The sequence below is a fragment of the Mus caroli genome, chromosome X, assembly GCF_900094665.2.
Source record: "Mus caroli chromosome X, CAROLI_EIJ_v1.1, whole genome shotgun sequence".
Taxonomy (NCBI): domain Eukaryota; kingdom Metazoa; phylum Chordata; class Mammalia; order Rodentia; family Muridae; genus Mus; species Mus caroli.
Window position 1 is genome coordinate 78901563 of NC_034589.1, and position 17868 is coordinate 78919430.

Here is a 17868-nt window from a genome sequence, read left to right on the forward strand (position 1 = left end):
GTTCTTGCAAACTGAATCCAAGAACACACCAAAACAATCATCCATCCTGACCAAGTAGGTTTCATCCCAGGGATGCAAGAATGGTTCAATATATGGAAATCCATCAACGTAATCCAGTATATAAACAAACTCAAAGACAAAAACCACATGATCATCTCGTTAGATGCTGAGAAAGCCTGTGCATCAATGCTGGAATAGGAAATCTCCAACTACCAAGTGTTTCAAAATAACTATGAGTGCCAATATAATTGTTTTTAAAAATGTATCATATCAGGTTTAATCTATTTTTAAATCTATGTAAGATATGCTACAATTTATTAAGGGGGTTTCATCTAAACTAGTGTATCTATAAAAATCTTATTTTTGTGAACTAACTCTATAATCTTTGTGTTAGCTGGTTATATATTATGAGGTTGCTACACTTTCTTGCTCTGTAGCATGTATATAAATTGCCTTAGTCATATGTCACATTGCCAGATAATTAAGAACTTATACATTTTCTATCATCTAATACATATCTAAAAGATAATTGTATTCTCTAACATAAAGTGGGTATTACAGAGATTAAATGTATCCTTGTGTTTCCACTTGAAATCTGTAGATAAACAACAACATTTATAAATGAAAATTTTTTCAGATAACTTAGTTTTTCAAATGATTGCTTTACATCATGAGTCAATGAATAGTCCTATATTTTTTGAGAAATTACTGAATAAAAAGGGAATAATTATATATATATACATATATATATTCTTTTTCAAAAACCATACAAACAATACCCCTAAGAACTATTTTTAATGAAACTATGTGTTAGTCTTATAATGTATATTAACAATACATATTGTATTTAAAATTTATTTACAAGCATCTAGAGTACAAGTTATCCACAATCAACCCTCATTAAAACTTGGTCAGTTTTTCTGTTCTTTGAATCTTTTCTATTCTTTTGTTTATCTCTTTATTTGTTATTTCAGGATATTTATGTTCTTTGATAAGATTCATATCTAACAATTTCCAGTCTCAAATTAGATATGACCCTTCGAAACTTCATCAATAATTTAATGAGTTTGTTTGAAATTATTATATGCCAAACAGTTTTGAATATATTTTACATATTATATTTATTTATTTATTTATTTATTTATTTATTTATTTACTTTTTATAAGGTCATTGGTTTCCAGAGCATGTCTTTTTGACTGTGGCTTCATGGGATATTTATTTTGGTTTTCTTTGTAGAGGGTGTTAATTCTGAAAGTATCAGACAAGCTTCAGAACAACTGAACAGCCGGTGGACAGAATTCTGCCAATTGCTGAGTGAGAGAATTAACTGGCTAGAGTATCAAAGCAACATCATTACCTTTTATAATCAGCTACAACAATTGGAACAGATGACAACTACTGCTGAAAACTTGTTGAAAACCCAGTCTACCACCCTATCAGAGCCAACAGCAATTAAAAGCCAGTTAAAAATTTGTAAGGTAAGGTTTTCCTCCTTCCACTTTAAGCATGATCAAAAGGTGTTTCTTGGCAAATTGCAAGAGGGCCAAAGCAAACTCTGGTAATGAGAATTTCAACGCCCAAACATTGAGCTCTGTACAGTGAAGATCAAAATTTGTGAAGAATATCAGTTTAAATAAGTACTGAATTGATGTGATAATTCGAGTTGATTTATGCAATTTTTACATGGCTACTTGATTTTGTCAGTTTTACAGATGGGTGAGATAGGAAGCATAGAAAACATGTTTCTTATAAAAGACTAGGTAGTGCTCTGAAACTCTTTTCAGATGTAAAAAACCCTGTCACATTATGAAAAATTATATGCAAAACAAATAGCTAGAAAAAGCTTATGGGGTACAATGAGATAAAAGAGAAATCTATAAAACTAATGGCACATAGAAGACTGGAAATTTTGAGTAGTATTTCTTCTCAAAGAGATGTATTTCTAATGTCCTTGCTCTATAGATGAACCTCAAAGAAAGACCAAGTTAAGCCCAGCTATTCTCTCTCTAGAGCCACAAAGAAATGGTATAAACATTTTTGAAAACCCAGGAGAGAATGAGAGACTTATAATAAACACAGCCTTGATAGTGAACCCAAGGCTCCTGCATGGAAATAGAGCAAGAAAAATAACCAATTTTATCATCCTCCCTGCCTGAAGAATCTAGACATGGCTCCCCACTGAGTAGATTTAATTAGGAGGCAAAGAATAAGGAGGTCTGATCTGAAAATCTCCTGGGTCATGAGAAGAGAGAGAGCAAACAAGGTAGAAGTGGCACTAAAGGGTCCATGTAAGGAAATAAAAGAGCTCATGTTCAAGTAATAAAAATGAAGAATTAATAGTTCTGAAAAGAACTTGGCCTTCCTCAGTTCTTAGAGTTAGTGGCATGCTATTCATACAAAACAAGAACTTGATTAGAGGCTAAGTTAAATATACATGTATGTGTTTGTGTTTGTGTGTGTGTATATATATACATATATATATATATAGTATAGTATAAAGAGAAATTAATCTGTATGCTTTTAACAAGAATGGTTTAAGTGAAGGCTGTCTGGAGATGGGCAGCTGACAGTGCTGCCCTGGAAAAAACACTTAACTCAAATGTTACTGTGAAATATAAATAAGTTCTGAAACAAGGAAAAAAATTTTAATTTTCTTCTTTAGTTTCAGTAAATTTCCTACACAGTAAAGACACTCAAAAATATAGTTTTACAAAAAAGAATTCCCTGCAAAACATCTTTGCATTAATAAGCAAACATACAAACTATAGAATTTTATTTCTAGATATTTTAAAGAAGTCATTAGATATGCACTCACTGATAAGTGGATATTAGCCCAGAAACAGAACACCCAAGATACAATTTGCAAAACACAAGAAAATCAAGAAGAGGGAAGACCAATGGGTGGATACTTTATTCCTCCTTAGAATAGGGAACACAATACCCATGAAAGGAGTTACAGAGACAAAGTTTGGAGCTAAGATGAAAGGATGGACTATCCAGAGAATACCCCACCCGGGGATACATCCCATAATCAGTCACCAAACCCAGAGACTATTGCATATGCCAGAAAGATTTTGCTGAAGGAACCCTGTTATAGCTGTCCCGTATGAGGCTATGCCAGTGCCTGGCAAATACAGAAGTGGATGCTCAGAATCATCTATAAGATAGAACACAGGGCCGCCAATGGAGAAGCTAGAGAAAGCACCCAAGGAGCTGAAGAGGTCTGCAACCCTATAGGTGGAACAAAAATATGAACTAACCAGTACCCCCAGAGTTCATATCTCTAGCTGCATATGTAGCAGAAGATAGCCTAGTTGGCCATCGCTGGGAAGAGAGACTCCTTGGTATTGCAGACTTTATATGCCCCAGTACAGGGGAATGCCAGGGCCAAGAAGTAGGAGTGAGTGGGTAGGGGAGCAGGGCGGGGGGAGGGTATAAGGAACTTTCTGGATAGCATTTGAAATGTATATAAAGAAAATATAATAATAATAACAAAAATAAAGAAGATTTTAAAAACCTAGATAATAGAGCCTAGAGCCTGTTTTTCCATTTATCTGAAGTATAGTGCACAGGCAGTGTTTTTTCAACAAAAGCATGATGAAGACAGGTGTGGTGGTATAATTACTGGGTAACATCAGGAGGACTTTTTTTTTTTCATTCAATGAAAGCTCTTACAATATACGGAGGTCCTATCTTAATGAGCCAATATATAATGGTGGTATCACCTTACCTTCCTCATGAAATGCAGATGTAGGCAAAAGCTCCTATAAAATATGCTTGTATATGAACTTTTATATTAATTACCTATAATGTTTTGAAGAATGATAGTGTGTATATTTGCTAGCTTGCTGACAGAACAAGTAGCACAGACTGGATCCGATAAACAATGTGAATATTTTTACACAGTTCTGGAGGATCAAAAGTGTAAAATTAATTTCTGTCAGGATTCATTTCTGATCAGTGCTTTGTAGGTGACTGTCTACTCACTCCCAGGTATGTTCTAGACATTTCAAAATTCATGTGCATGGGCAGAATAGAAGAGTGAGAGAAACAGATCTTTCATTTTGTAAACAAACCAGCCCTATAATATTTATAAGTTAGTTACCTGCAACTTTTATTGTCTCCCCAAATTCCCTTTTCTAAATATAGTGTTAAGGTCTCAGCATATGTATTTTGAGGAGCCACAATTAAGTATAAAATTCTAAGATCTAGAAAAGATAAGGTGGACATTTCATTGACCCTGTTTTCATTGTATTTATCCAGAGTAAAGAAGATAGATGCTAGGCAAACAATTAAATAAAATATTGTAAGCACTACCATGGGTATCAAACTTTATACAATGTTGGAGAACAATGTTGGAGAACATTTAAAAGGAGAACATGATATAGACCGAAACCTTCAGGCAGCTTCCTTAATGGAGGAACATTGCACTGTGTATTTAGTATAACTTGATGTTAAATAAAGAATGATGTGGTCAGAAACTCCAGAAACATGGAAAAATAGAGCGCACACATGCAAAAATAGGCTTATGATATGAGTACTGAAAATAGATGGGTAATTGAGTCGGGTGTGAAACAGATGTGTCAAGGCTAACTTACTGGACAAAAGAACATAGAACTGAGAGAAATGAGCCTACTTTAATCTAGCTCACAAAAGGAAACCATAAACATATATTAAATATTCTGTTAATATGGAATTATTCAATATGAAACTATTTATTTACTACACTCACTAAGAAAGTTACCAATCCTGTTAGTACTGTTTCTCTCTCTCTCTCTCTCTCTCTCTCTCTCTCTCTCTCTCTCTCTCTCTCTCTCATCTTTTTCCTTTCTGTTTGAACTTTTGGTTTTTAAAATTTTATTAATTTGTATAAATAAAATATTAGTGGCATAAGAATACTGTCATTCACTGATGAACTAAGATTATATTAGTGAAATCATATTGGTGTTTGGTAATCAATTTCTTATTGAGTTCATTTCATTATTTACTTTGAACCTTTTAAAATATTAGAAGATGAATTAAGCTCATTCTCTAGTATAGCAGAGGCAAGAAAGCCTTCTCAGATTTGTAAGAAATACGTTTACATTTCCTGAGGGGGAAAAGGCTCCTATTTGGTGTTATTTAAATGTACTGAATTTCAATGTCAGATACACATTCATGGATGATGTCTTATTCTATGGAATAAGGACAACAATTCCCTTTCTGTAAACAATGGCTAATTGTTAACACGTTTTCTAAATTGAACAGTTCATTTCAAAATGAAAATTATGTCTTTAAAATTCAAATTCTAAAGTAAATTGTCAGTAGCAACTTCTCATTATATATTCTGAAATCAGAAGAAAATACCATTGCCCAGACAAAAGCATGGTCAGGCCTATCAACAGCAATACCCCAGTCCCTCATATCAACTTCTGAGTCAGTTAGGGTTTTACTGCTGTGAACAGACACCATGACCAAGGCAACTCTTATAAGGACAATATTTAATAGAGGCTGGCTTACAGATTGAGAAATTCAGTCCTGTATCATCAAGGCAGAAACATGGCAGTGTCCAGGCAAGCATGATGCAGGAGATGCTGAGAGTCCTCATCTTCACCTGAAGCTGCTAGCATAATACTCCCTTCCAGGTAGATAGGATGATGGCCTTAAGGCCCCACTGAGAGTTGCACATCTACTCCAAAAAGGCCATATATACTCTAACAGTACCTCACCTTCTAATAGTGCTGCTCCCTGGACCATGCATATACCAACCACAAAACCCTTTTATATTCTTGCCCCCATGAGAGAATTTGTAAGAAAACATACCTCAAATCAATAGTCATAAAATAGGATTCTCCAGATAAGCATACATGTATCCAAAATCAACAATTTATTTTGCCATTTTAGTCTGATTTCCGCTAAGCTCATATTTAAATTTAGTTACTAATTGCTATAATTTTAAAAATTTCCTCTCCATCTAATTAACATATGATCTCATTTTTAATTTTAATTATCATGATTTTTGCATATTAAGTACTAAATGAATCTAAGTACTTTAGAAAGTTAGCATAGACATGAATTGTAAGTAAGCAAGCATGGTAAAAATGCATTAAGAAGGAGAATTTAAAACTATTTGTTATGGTATAAGTAAACTATATAGGAAATAATATAAATTCATTACAACTTACTAAAATGACACTAAAATAATTATATAGCAAACAATATAACTGAAAAATACAAATCCCAAATTCAAATGGTATGAATAATTTAAAGTATTAATATTCATGAATAATTTAAAATATTAACTATTTATTCATGAGGAAGCCAATGTGGCAGAACCCCTTTTTGATGACCTGTATAGTAGTATTTGCTCAGGGATGGGGTGTCATTTTATTCAGGGTTTTAGGGACTTATTATTTACTTACTCCAGTAAATAATATTCCACCCCAACTTTGGTAGGAAATTAAACATAAACTCAATGGCTAGGAGGGGGATATTTTAAAGAGAACAGTTTGGGCAACCTAAGAAGTAGAGGAATGAAAGGTGGGAAAGATGAATAAAAACAACCAAGTTTTATTCAGGGCTTGTAGGAAACTGTCAAACAATAGAACACAATGGAAATATAAAAGGAAACTGGAAAAGAAAATCCATTAATATGTTTTATGTAGCCTTATTAGTCAAAACTATCATTGCAAGGTTTAATCAGCATTTAAGTGGTTATATTATAAATATTTCATGTTCTGCCTTCATAATTTAGTGTTCATTTTCATCTAATTAATGTACCTCAATTTATACTACCCACATTTGAGTTTCTTAGAACCACATGGAGCTAGAGAGTACTATAGTAGACTTGAAAGCATTGTACATGTATATTTATCATTCAAAGCAGTGTAAAGTTGATATTGAAAGCAGATTCTATGATTTGAATACTATTTATGACAGGAAAGTAGGTAACATGGACAGTTCCTAGTTAAAAGGGTAATTAATAATTGACTACTAAGAAGAAGAAATGTGACCTGATAAATTGAGAGATTATATCATATGTAAATATATATATATATATATATATATATATATATATATATATATTATTGGATAGGCACGATAATCTATATTATATAGAGATTTATAAATTCATATACTATATTAAGTATATGCTTTTTATATTTTACAAATATGAATAGAAAATTATCCACTCAATGACCTTAGAATTTAAAGACAATTTTGAAGAAAAAAAGATAAAAGAAAAATGTCTTTATATGATTTATTTTAGAAATTTTTAGTCAATTAAAATATGTTGCAAACAAACATGTCCATGTTCTTTAATAGTCTAAACGATAATATTCTGAAATTAAAGTATATCATATATGATGATCCAAAAGGAGCAAAGTGTTGTGGTCTTCTTAAATTGGTAAGTTGCATTACAATAGTATTATTAGGGATATTTCTTAAATATTTGTTAAGGACATTAACCTGATCTCCTATCACTTGCTATGAACAACTTTCTTTGTGAAAATATAGTGTATGCAAAGTTTCAAAGTTACATAGTTTTAATACTCTGAATTATGCTGCAGGATGAAGTCAACAGGCTGTCAGCTCTTCAGCCTCAAATTGAACAATTAAAAATTCAGACCCTACAACTGAAAGAAAAGGGACAGGGACCAATGTTTCTGGATGCAGACTTTGTGGCCTTCACTAATCATTTTAATCACATCTTTGATGGTGTGAGGGCCAGAGAGAAAGAGCTACAGACAAGTAAGTAAAAACACTTTTTTAATTGGATATTTTCTTTATTTACATTTCAAATGTTATCCCCTTTCCTGGTCCTCCACCCCTAAACCCTCTATCTCATCTCCCTTCCCACTGCTACTATGAGGGTGCTCTCCCACCTGCCCCACCCACTCCTACCTCCTGGCCCTGCATTCCCCTACACTGGAGCATCGAGCCTTCCCAGGACCCAGGGCCTCTCCTCTCATTAGTGCCTAACAAGGCCATCCTCTGCTACATTTGCAGCTGGAGTCAAGGTTCCCTCCATGTGTACTCCTTGGTTGGTGTTTTAGACCCTGGGAACTCTGGGGTGTCTGGTTGGTTGATATTACTGTTCCTTCTATGGGGTTGCAAACCCCTTCATCCCCTTCAGTCCGATTCTTTTAATGGGTTATGTGTGAATAAAATATTAAGAACTATAAACAATGGAATTTTCCTCTTTCCAAAAATACTCAAAATACTCACATTGTACAAGAAAATGCATCTTTTCTCACCTTCAACATTCTGATGCCTTTGGATAAAGGCAAATAAACCATATTTTTACAGATAAAACTTCTCCATAGTGGGTTATGAATTCCAGAATCAGGAGTTTTGAGCATTGTTAAAAATAAAGGACCAGTTCAGTAGACTTTCACAATATTTTCTTTTGTGTAGGTGGAGATATTTGTACAGGTATCTTTTGATGCTCTGTCAGGTCATCTGAGAACTACATCCTTGTGGGAACTGAATCTTAGGAAAGGACAAATTATCCTTTGGGCTATATTTTAATTTTGGAACTCAGTAATTACATAAATCCTCTTTTTATTTTCTTTGTTTTCTTAATGAAATAGAAGATAAAAGTAGAGCAATAATGCATGTGTTTTCTTCCTGATTGCCTTTGTAAATATTTTTTTAATGGTATTTAAAACATTTCTAGAGCCGGGTGTGGTGTCCCACGCCTTTAATCCCACCACTCGGGAGGCAGAGGCAGGCAGATTTCTGAGATTGATGCCAGCCTGGTCTACAAAGTGAGTTCCAGGACAGCCAGGGCTACACAGAGAAACCCTGTCTCAAAAAAACAAAAAACAAGAAACAAAAATAAAACCAAACAAAACAACAACAACAAAAAAACATTTCTAGAGAATTTGGATATGAATGAAGCCTTGCTAGTTTTTCTAGCTTCGTTTTATTTAAATAAAATTAAGTTTACAATATGCTTCTTTTTTCTTCTACTTTGTAAAACAGTTTTACTAAAGGGTTTATTTTTCTCTTAGGAAATCAGTCAGTAAAACTTTAAAATGATATCAGCTCCCTCTAGTGGATTGCAACATATTTGCTGATGAGCTTCAAATGAGTAAAAAAAAAAAAAAAATATATATATATATATATATATATTAATAATCTAGTTTTTCATTCATCTTAGCATCACTATATTTTATTTTTTCATTAATACATAAACTTCCTTTAAAATCAAATAATTGGAAAGTGTATTCTATATCTGAGCATCTTAACTAATTAGAAAGTTATTTTAATTCTCATATGCCTACTAGGTTCAATCTTCAGTTGAAAGGATTCAGGCATAGCCATATTGATAGCTGAGATTTTTATGTTACTATAATGTAAAAAAAATACTATTTATTTTGATTAAGTACTCATTGATATAATCATCATGCCATATAATCATTGGTATACACACGAAAATTATTTGTAAAACTTTTCTGACTTATGTTCCCAGCCTAGTGTGTCCTTGGAATCAACTGGGTGGTCAAGTGTCAAAAGTCATGTAGATGGGCTAGAAAGAAAGGCTCAATGGGGCACAGGGAGAACACATTTGCCACACAATCATATGTATAAGAGTATTTCTAATAATTTTGCCTACTCTTCTGGAAAACAACTATTGAAGCAAATGTGAAATACATTGCAAAAGAAAAGTATACCAAATGATAACATACATTCTGTTCATTTCAGTGTCTAGGTGTTTACTATGCCCTTATCATGGCATAATTACTGATGATCACAAGTCATTGATCTTGATTCATTTGCAAATTTATTGAGTTAGCAAATTATGGTTTGTGCTATAAAATTATTCAGCAGTATTTATGTCCTTATGAAACTTTGAAAATAGATTATTGAAACAAAAAAATCTGAATGATACTATCAAAGGTTGTAATAATACAAGAGTTAGGACATATAATACTGGAGAGATGTCCTTTGAACATAACATATAACATAACCAAGTGCTCTCTATGTACTAAATTAGAGAAAGTGTTTTGAGAGGAACAGAAACTAGGAAATTTGATCAAGGTTAAAGAAGAGACCAGGAAAAGTAAAGGAAGTCAGAAAGACCTAGCTTATTACCAGAAGGATGAAGACCAATTTAGTTTGACATTTGCTTTGTCCATGAGTGCTTGGTAAAATATTTATTTAGTGTAATTGAAGTGAATTGGATAACTATATCCATATTTCTGGAAAAAAGACTCCTGCTGATGAATAAAATAATAAATGGAATATAAGTTCAAAAAAACAGAAAAAAAAGGTGGAAATAATAGGGATGCTGTGTGAGATCACTTTGAAGTAGACTCATGACAAGGATAAAAATGACTATTAGATGGAGTCCCTAAGGAAGTAATATTGTAGATACAAGATCACCAATGTTATAGGGAATGACAATTCTCTTTTCCAGAGATAGGAAAATAAAATTTTATAACTATTAAAATGCTTTCTATGGTAATATATTCAAGATTTTTGACTTGTAACTAACGTTCAATTGTATGAAAATGAATTAAGGTTCTAAATAAGACGAATTGTAGTTAATTCTTATAGCTCTAAATTAAAAGTTTTGTCTAGTTTTTTTTTTTTTTACTTTATTATGTCTCAGTAAAAGACTTTTTTCATGTGTTCCTTTTTTTTTTCCCATCTGCTTATGTAGCTACTTACTATTATCTGTAAATATATAGATATTAAGATCTTAGCTTTAGGTAATGTATGCTATTTTAAAACAGAAGTAAATAGTCAATATATCATTCTCAATTTAACATTACTTTGGGTTGTTCCATAATGTAACAAATATGAATATATACTTCTCATTTATCAAATGTATAAATTATTTGCTTCCAAATATATATTTATGTTTAACTGAACACAACCATTGTAAATATGTATTATATATAATTATATAAATATAAATATATATAATATATACATACATACACACACACACACATATATATATATATATATATATTACAGGTTTATATTTAAACCCTGTACATACTGTATAACCACATCAGTGTCACATTCCTTTTTGAAGATACATATACAATTTTTATAATTTCCAATGTATTTGATAATAATTTTAGTTTTAAGGTGGGCTGCTGGACCGTGAGAGGAAGCCCTGTAAGGTCACGCTAAGGCTTGAAGCCCCGGATATCCTGAAGGGATACCCAGCGCCAAGCCCCTGTCACATAACCACAACCCCCCCCCCGTCTCCCCCAGAGAGAATTGTGGCTAACAGTCACATAGTGTAGTGCTGCCAAACCCCTCCACATGTAACTGAGGCATCCTTAATATCTCAGAACAAGCACCTACTGTCAGATTCCAAGCCACCCTCAAACTGTATATAAGAGCCTATTCAGAAGGAATAAAGGTGTGTGAGAATTGTTCTATTGTCTGAAAGCATCTGTCACAAGAGCTGTAATGCCGCCTAGGAAGAGAATGCTCTCCCAATTCTTTCACCACCAGAAGCTACACTGGCACTGCTCACTGGCTAGTCAGGCTGTGCAGGCTTAGTCCTACTTCACTCAGCTCAGTGCAGCCAGTACAGCATCTCAGAGCAACAGCTGCTTCTGGGGCAGCAGAGTCAGAGCAGTGGCAGCAGCAGCTATGGCAACAGCAGCAGAGGCAGCTGAGGCAATTCCACCTCCCTGTCATTCCCTTTCCCCTTCGATTGAAGCTTTCCACCTGGCTGGGCCAGAGATCTCCACTGAATAACCTCTGGTAACCAGACTGGCATTTATGTGTACATATTTATGTAGTACATTGTGAGAACATAATAATTCAGCACACGTATTTGATATACAATGATTAAACTGGAACCAAGACTGGATAATAAGAAATAAGCTCAATTTAATATTCTTTTGGAGGCATAAATAATATTTATTTCAATGCTCAGTGAAGGTACTTAATCACATGAACTAAAAACTTACATACAGCAAATGTCATCCTGAGTGCACAGCAGCAGTGCTTCACACAACCAACCAATGTATTGGCTCTGTCACACCATCCTATAGAAACACAAACACCCATCTGCTTACGCCAAATACCACTGTGGTCAAGGAAGTTACAAAGAAATTCTCAGGTACAATGCCCCACTATGAGAGCATTGCAGTAGCAACCCATCTGCTCTACAGGTGCAGCTGATTATGAATAATCGTCGAAACCTTTGCAATACTCACAGCTTCACGAACACATGACACAACTCATTTCACATTAGTAAACATATCTTAAGAGTTTCCTTCCTTCCTTCCTTCCTTCATTCCTGTCTGTCTTTCTGTTTTGTTTTTTGTTTTTTAAACAATTTTCATTTTGGGTAAAGTAAAATGTCCCTTATATACTTATATACAAACCCTAGCTAGTAGCTTCTCAAAATCTCTAGTTCTGGTTCTAACACATCTTTAAAGAGAAAAAAAGTCACTCAGTTGCCTGCCCTTTCACCACACTAAGAAACAGTAAGATTTAGGTCAGAAGTTCAGGCCACAACTACTGCCTATATCACATGCATAACCTTAGAACTTCTTGGTGTCAGATTACCTGTCTTTGCTAAAGGGCAATCCAGCCTACATTACCCAGAATATGTATACAACCCTTCAAAAAACAAAGACGTGCATGCCCATTTAAAATCCTAGTCATATTTATTTGCATATCCATCCAGGAGATATGTACACACTGAAAAATATAAAAAAATAATTTCTTTCCTTTTTCATTTTATGTATATATTTTACTGAAAATGAATCATTCAAATAAACATATGTAAAGATTGCTTTATATAAAGTATAGTTCTCTGCTATTTAACAATATAAAATGATTCCAATATAATTAGTCATTATAGGGCTAAATTCAAGAGTTGCAAACCATGACAGCAGTGAACAGTCCCTTTTACTATAGTCCATTTGAAAAGAAGTCAAGTAAATTTTGTAACAGATTACATAAACACTTGAGTCATGAGTGCACTAGGATGCACTACAGCCCTGCCTCCCCAGCGTTCTTTGTCTTACCTGGGTTGGACACTGAACTTCCTACTCACTTTTTAGTGGTTCTTCTTTCCATTAAGTTCTTGATCAACTTGATTTCCACACTCAATTATGCTGCACATATCCCATGGGAACAAGCTCTGCCAGTTCTGCCAAAGGAAAGATGTATCTAACTTCCTGGCTGAATTTTAAACTGATAAATGGTATTTTAACATCCAGAAATATTTGCATAAACCAAGAATGGTGAAAAATGATTAGAAACTTTAGGTTTTTCCTTAATCATCTATCAATTTGCTGGTATCATCTTCTGAACCATCCCAGACCAAACAATTTCCTTCAAGTGGTTGCACCATTTAAGTCATGTAGTTCTCTGATACCAAGAGCTCTAACATGCCAATAACATATTTAAAGAGGTTGTCCATTAAATATCTATAGTTAGACTGACCACTTTCAGACTAAAAACAGACAGAAAATACAACAATGGAATTTAAGCCATTCCCATAATAAATTCCATGGGTAATACCTTTTGTATAGAGTTTGGTTGCCTACATAGTCACACTGTAGTCCTGCTCTCCAATTCTGAACATGTGCAGTGGCATCAATATTTTTCTTCTGCAGCTGTGTATTCAGTAATGGAGCCTTTCCTAATGACTTCAGTAGTTTTAGTATGGGAAGATCATCTTCCTACTCAACTTATCATTGTTCTCTGATTGGGTAAACTAAGCCTTCCAGGTTAACTTCACCTTCATCTAAATCATCCGACTTCACAGAGCCTTCATTAGGATCCAAGATCAGGCTGATGTCTGATGCTATTAGTTTCTTACTTTGTTTCCATTAACTTCTAATGAGCCAGGCTGGCTATGTGGCAGAGTTACATCTGGTATATCTGCTTCAATGCTATCATATTCTGGTAAATGTATAAGAAAATCTTCATCCTGCCATTCTTCTTTTAACACCACTCTTTTCACCCTTAGCCTGGATTCAATGACAACTTACAGCTCTTGGCAAAGACCCTGGATTAAGCTATGGGTCCCCAAATCCCTGTCCTGTTTGCCCCACCAGGTTGGTAACATGAGGCTGACTTCCAGGTCACAGAAAATGGCACAGGGCCGATCCCTCTGCCCTTACTTCTGTGTGAAGAGGCCCAGCGTTTCTCAGAAGATCTCAGCTCCAGTTTAATATTTTTATATGGTGAATCTAATGTTGAAGTTTTCTTTAACATAACCTACATATTTTACCAACCCTGGTATAATTGTTGTGTGTAATTTGTTATATTTATACTTCAACAATGAAATATATGTATAACTAACAAATGAGATTAAAAGACTTTAGAATTTAATGAAAATGAAGGAACAACATACCTAATGAAAGCAGTGCAAAGAGGAAAACTTGGAGCTCTGAGTGCCTTCATAAAGACATTGGAGAAATCCTACACAAGCAGCTTAAAAGCACACCTAAAAGCTCTAGAACGAAAGAACAAATACACCCAAGAGGAGTAGATGGCAGGAAACAATCAAACTCAGGGCTGAAATCAACCAAGTAGAAACAAAGAGAACTATTCAAAGAATTAATAAAACCAAGAGCTGGGTCCTTGAGAAAATCAACAAAATATATAAACCCTTAGCCAAACCAACTAGAGGGCACAGAGACAGTATCCAAATTAACAAACTCAGAAATGAAAAGGGAGAAATAACAATGGAAACTGAAGAAATAAAAAAAAAACATCAGATCCTACTACAAAAGCCTATACTCAAAAAAACTATAAAATCGAGATGAAACACATGATTTTCTAGACAGATACCAGGTACCAAAGTTAAAATCAGGATTAGATAAGCCATCTAAACCCAACCTCAAAGGAAATGAAAGAAATCATTAAAAATCTTAAAAACAAATAAAGTCCAGGGCCAGATGATTTCAGTACAGAATTCTATCAAACCTTCAAAGAAAACCTAATACCAATACTTCGCAAAATAGAAACAGAAAGAACACTACCTAATTAGTTCTATGAAGTCATAGTTACACTGACACCTAAACCACACAAAGACCCACCAAAGAAAGAGAACTTCAGACCAATTTTGCTTATGAATATCAATGAAAAACATTCAATAAAATTTTTGCAAACTGAATCCATGAATACATTAAAACCATCATTCACCATAATCAGGTAAGTTTCATCCCAGAGATGCAAGGTTGATTCAATATACAAAAATCCACTATCATAATCTACTATATAAACAAACACTATATAAAAGGGAAAAAAAGCACATGATCATCTCATTAGATGATTAAAAAAAAACCTGATAATATGCAGCACACCTTCATGCTAAAAGGCTTGGAAAAATCATGAATTCAAGGCCAATACCTAAACATAATAAGAGCAATATGCAGCAATCCAATAACCAACATCAAACTAAATGGAGAGAAATTTGAAGCAATCCCACTAAAATCAGGGACAAGAAAATGATGCCCACTCTCCTCGTATTTCTTCTGTTACTACTTGAAGTTCTAGCCAGAGCAATTAGACAACTAAATGAGGTCAAAGGGATACAAATATAAAAGGAAGAGATCAAGATATCACTATTTGCAGATGATATGATAGTATACACATGCAACTCCCAAAATTCTACCAGAGAACACCTACAGCTGATAAACAACTGCAACAAAGTGGCAGAATATAAAATTAACTCAAACAAATCAGTAGCCGTCCTCTACACAAAGGATAAACAGGCTGAGAAAGAAATTAGGGAAACAACACCCTTCACAATAGTCACAAACAATATAAAATACCTTAGTGTGATTCTAACTAAGGAAGTGAAAGATCTGTATGATAAGAACTTCAAGTCTCTGAAGAAAGAAATTGAAAAAGATCTCAGAAGATGGAAAGATCTCCCATGCTCATGGATTGGCAGGATTAATATAGTAAAAATGGCCATCTTACCAAAAGCAATCTACAAATTCAATCCAATCCCCATCAATTCTTCACAGAGACAGAAAGAGCAATTCTCAATTTCATCTGGAATAACAAAGAAACCCAGGTTAGCAAAAGAAAAAATCTCAACAATAAAAGAACTGTGGGAATCACCATCCCTGAGCAAACTGAGCAATAGTGATAAAAACCACATAGTATTGGTACAGAGACAGGTAGATCAGTGGAACAGAATTGAAGACCCAAAAATAAACCCACACACCCATGGTCACTTGATGTTTGAAAAAGAAGAGAAAATTATACAATGAAAAAAGGAAAGTATTTTCAATTAATGGTATAGGTTCAACTGGTGGTCAATATGCAGAAGAGAAGATTTGTCTTGAAACTCAATAGTATTTGAATGTTCTCATAGATGAAAATACTTTAATAATAATAATAATAATAATTCTTCAGTCATTCAAACTCTTAGGAGGATATTTGCTTTCTCTTATTGCAGAACTATAGTGTGTATAATTACTTTTGGGTAGAACTTAGATTATTCTAATATTTTTCTTTAGAATTCTGTTCATTCATTTGTACCTGATATGAAATTATTTTCCTGCCCTTACTTTCTTTCCTTCTTTTTCTGCAACTGCCTCTGTCACTTTCAGTGTAGTCCACATATGTTTCTCTAATGCTCACTCAAATAGGTATTATTTTTCAGTAATTATTAGTTCATAGCTGGATTCAGCAATTACAATTTAAATATCCAGAGATATTTAGAGCTTCACTAGCTGCATTCCTGGTGCTCCAAGCATGTAGGAAGTAATTGCCTAAATAGGAAATCATAAACAGATTCCATTGTTTATTTCTTCCAAACATATTCTCATCCACATTTCTACCGATGATGTCTAAACTAAAAAACTTAAGGGATTCACTGAATGTACAAAATCTACAGTTACATCTACATCTAGGTTTTATTAAATGAAGAATATCATTTCCTAATTGTCATGCTAACCAGCCTATGTATATAAAAATGAGGAGAAATTATTCTGTTATGTGTCATAAAGTTTTGCCAGTCTCTTACTAATAAAAGCACTATTACTGATCTCTGCTGATCTCTGTATGCATAATTCTTTACCCTGACATATATTCATCATCTGAATACTATTTAAATGATTAATAAAATGTCTGGCAAACTTCTAATATATGTAATTTATTTTCCTTAACCACTACTGTGGCAGAAACATAAATTCTTTTCTAAAATATAAATATTCATGTTAAATTAAATCAATCTGTATGAAATCTATGACCTATCCAGCAAATATCTTAAAAACTACTATTTGGCTATCTCAGACCTTTGCCACATTATAATTAATGTCTCCATGCACTGTCACTATTCACCAGACTCCTGTGTTTATGAATAAACAAATTTTCTGATCAATTGTGAAAAGAAATTCAATGTTTATATGAATTAAAAAACTAAGTCTGGGGTTAGTGGTTAAACATGCTACATTAGTTATCAAGAATATACAGTGCTCCTGACAAGGACCTGAATTCAATTATCAGCACCTATGTTCTGCCACATACAACTACTTGTAACTCCAGCTACAGAGGATCTGATGAATTATTCTTATGGCACATGTTGCATGGACTATCTTTCTCACACACATACACACAGGTATAGACATACACACACAGATACAGACACACACACACCAGGGACAATATAGATTTAAAAAATAACAAAATTAAAATCTTACAAAATAATGAGCTTGTAAGCACCAAATAGGTTTTAAAAGAAAATAAAATTGGGGGGCTGGTGAGATGGCTCAGTGGGTAAGAGCACCCGACTGCTCTTCCGAAGGTCCAGAGTTCAAATCTCAGCAACCACATGGTGGCTCACAACCATCCATAACGAGATCTGGCGCCCTCTTCTGGAATGTCTGAAGACAGCTACAGTGTACTTACATATAATAAATAAATCCAAA

At 33.8% G+C, this 17868-nt stretch overlaps 1 protein-coding gene and 1 pseudogene across 4 annotated transcripts in view; one reads left to right on the top strand and one right to left on the bottom strand.

Annotated features, from left to right (window-relative positions):
• The window catches only part of Dmd (dystrophin), a 2293239-nt gene that overhangs the window by 917778 nt on the left and 1357593 nt on the right, over positions 1-17868 (top strand). For all 4 annotated transcript variants that reach the window (XM_029473189.1, XM_021152893.1, XM_029473188.1 and 1 more), the window contains exons 20-21: positions 1238-1479; positions 7552-7732. In XM_029473189.1, coding sequence (XP_029329049.1) covers positions 1238-1479; positions 7552-7732 — 423 coding nt within the window. The remainder of the gene's footprint in view (positions 1-1237; positions 1480-7551; positions 7733-17868) is intronic.
• Positions 13029-17868, bottom strand: part of LOC110287012 — a 5555-nt pseudogene continuing 715 nt past the window's right edge.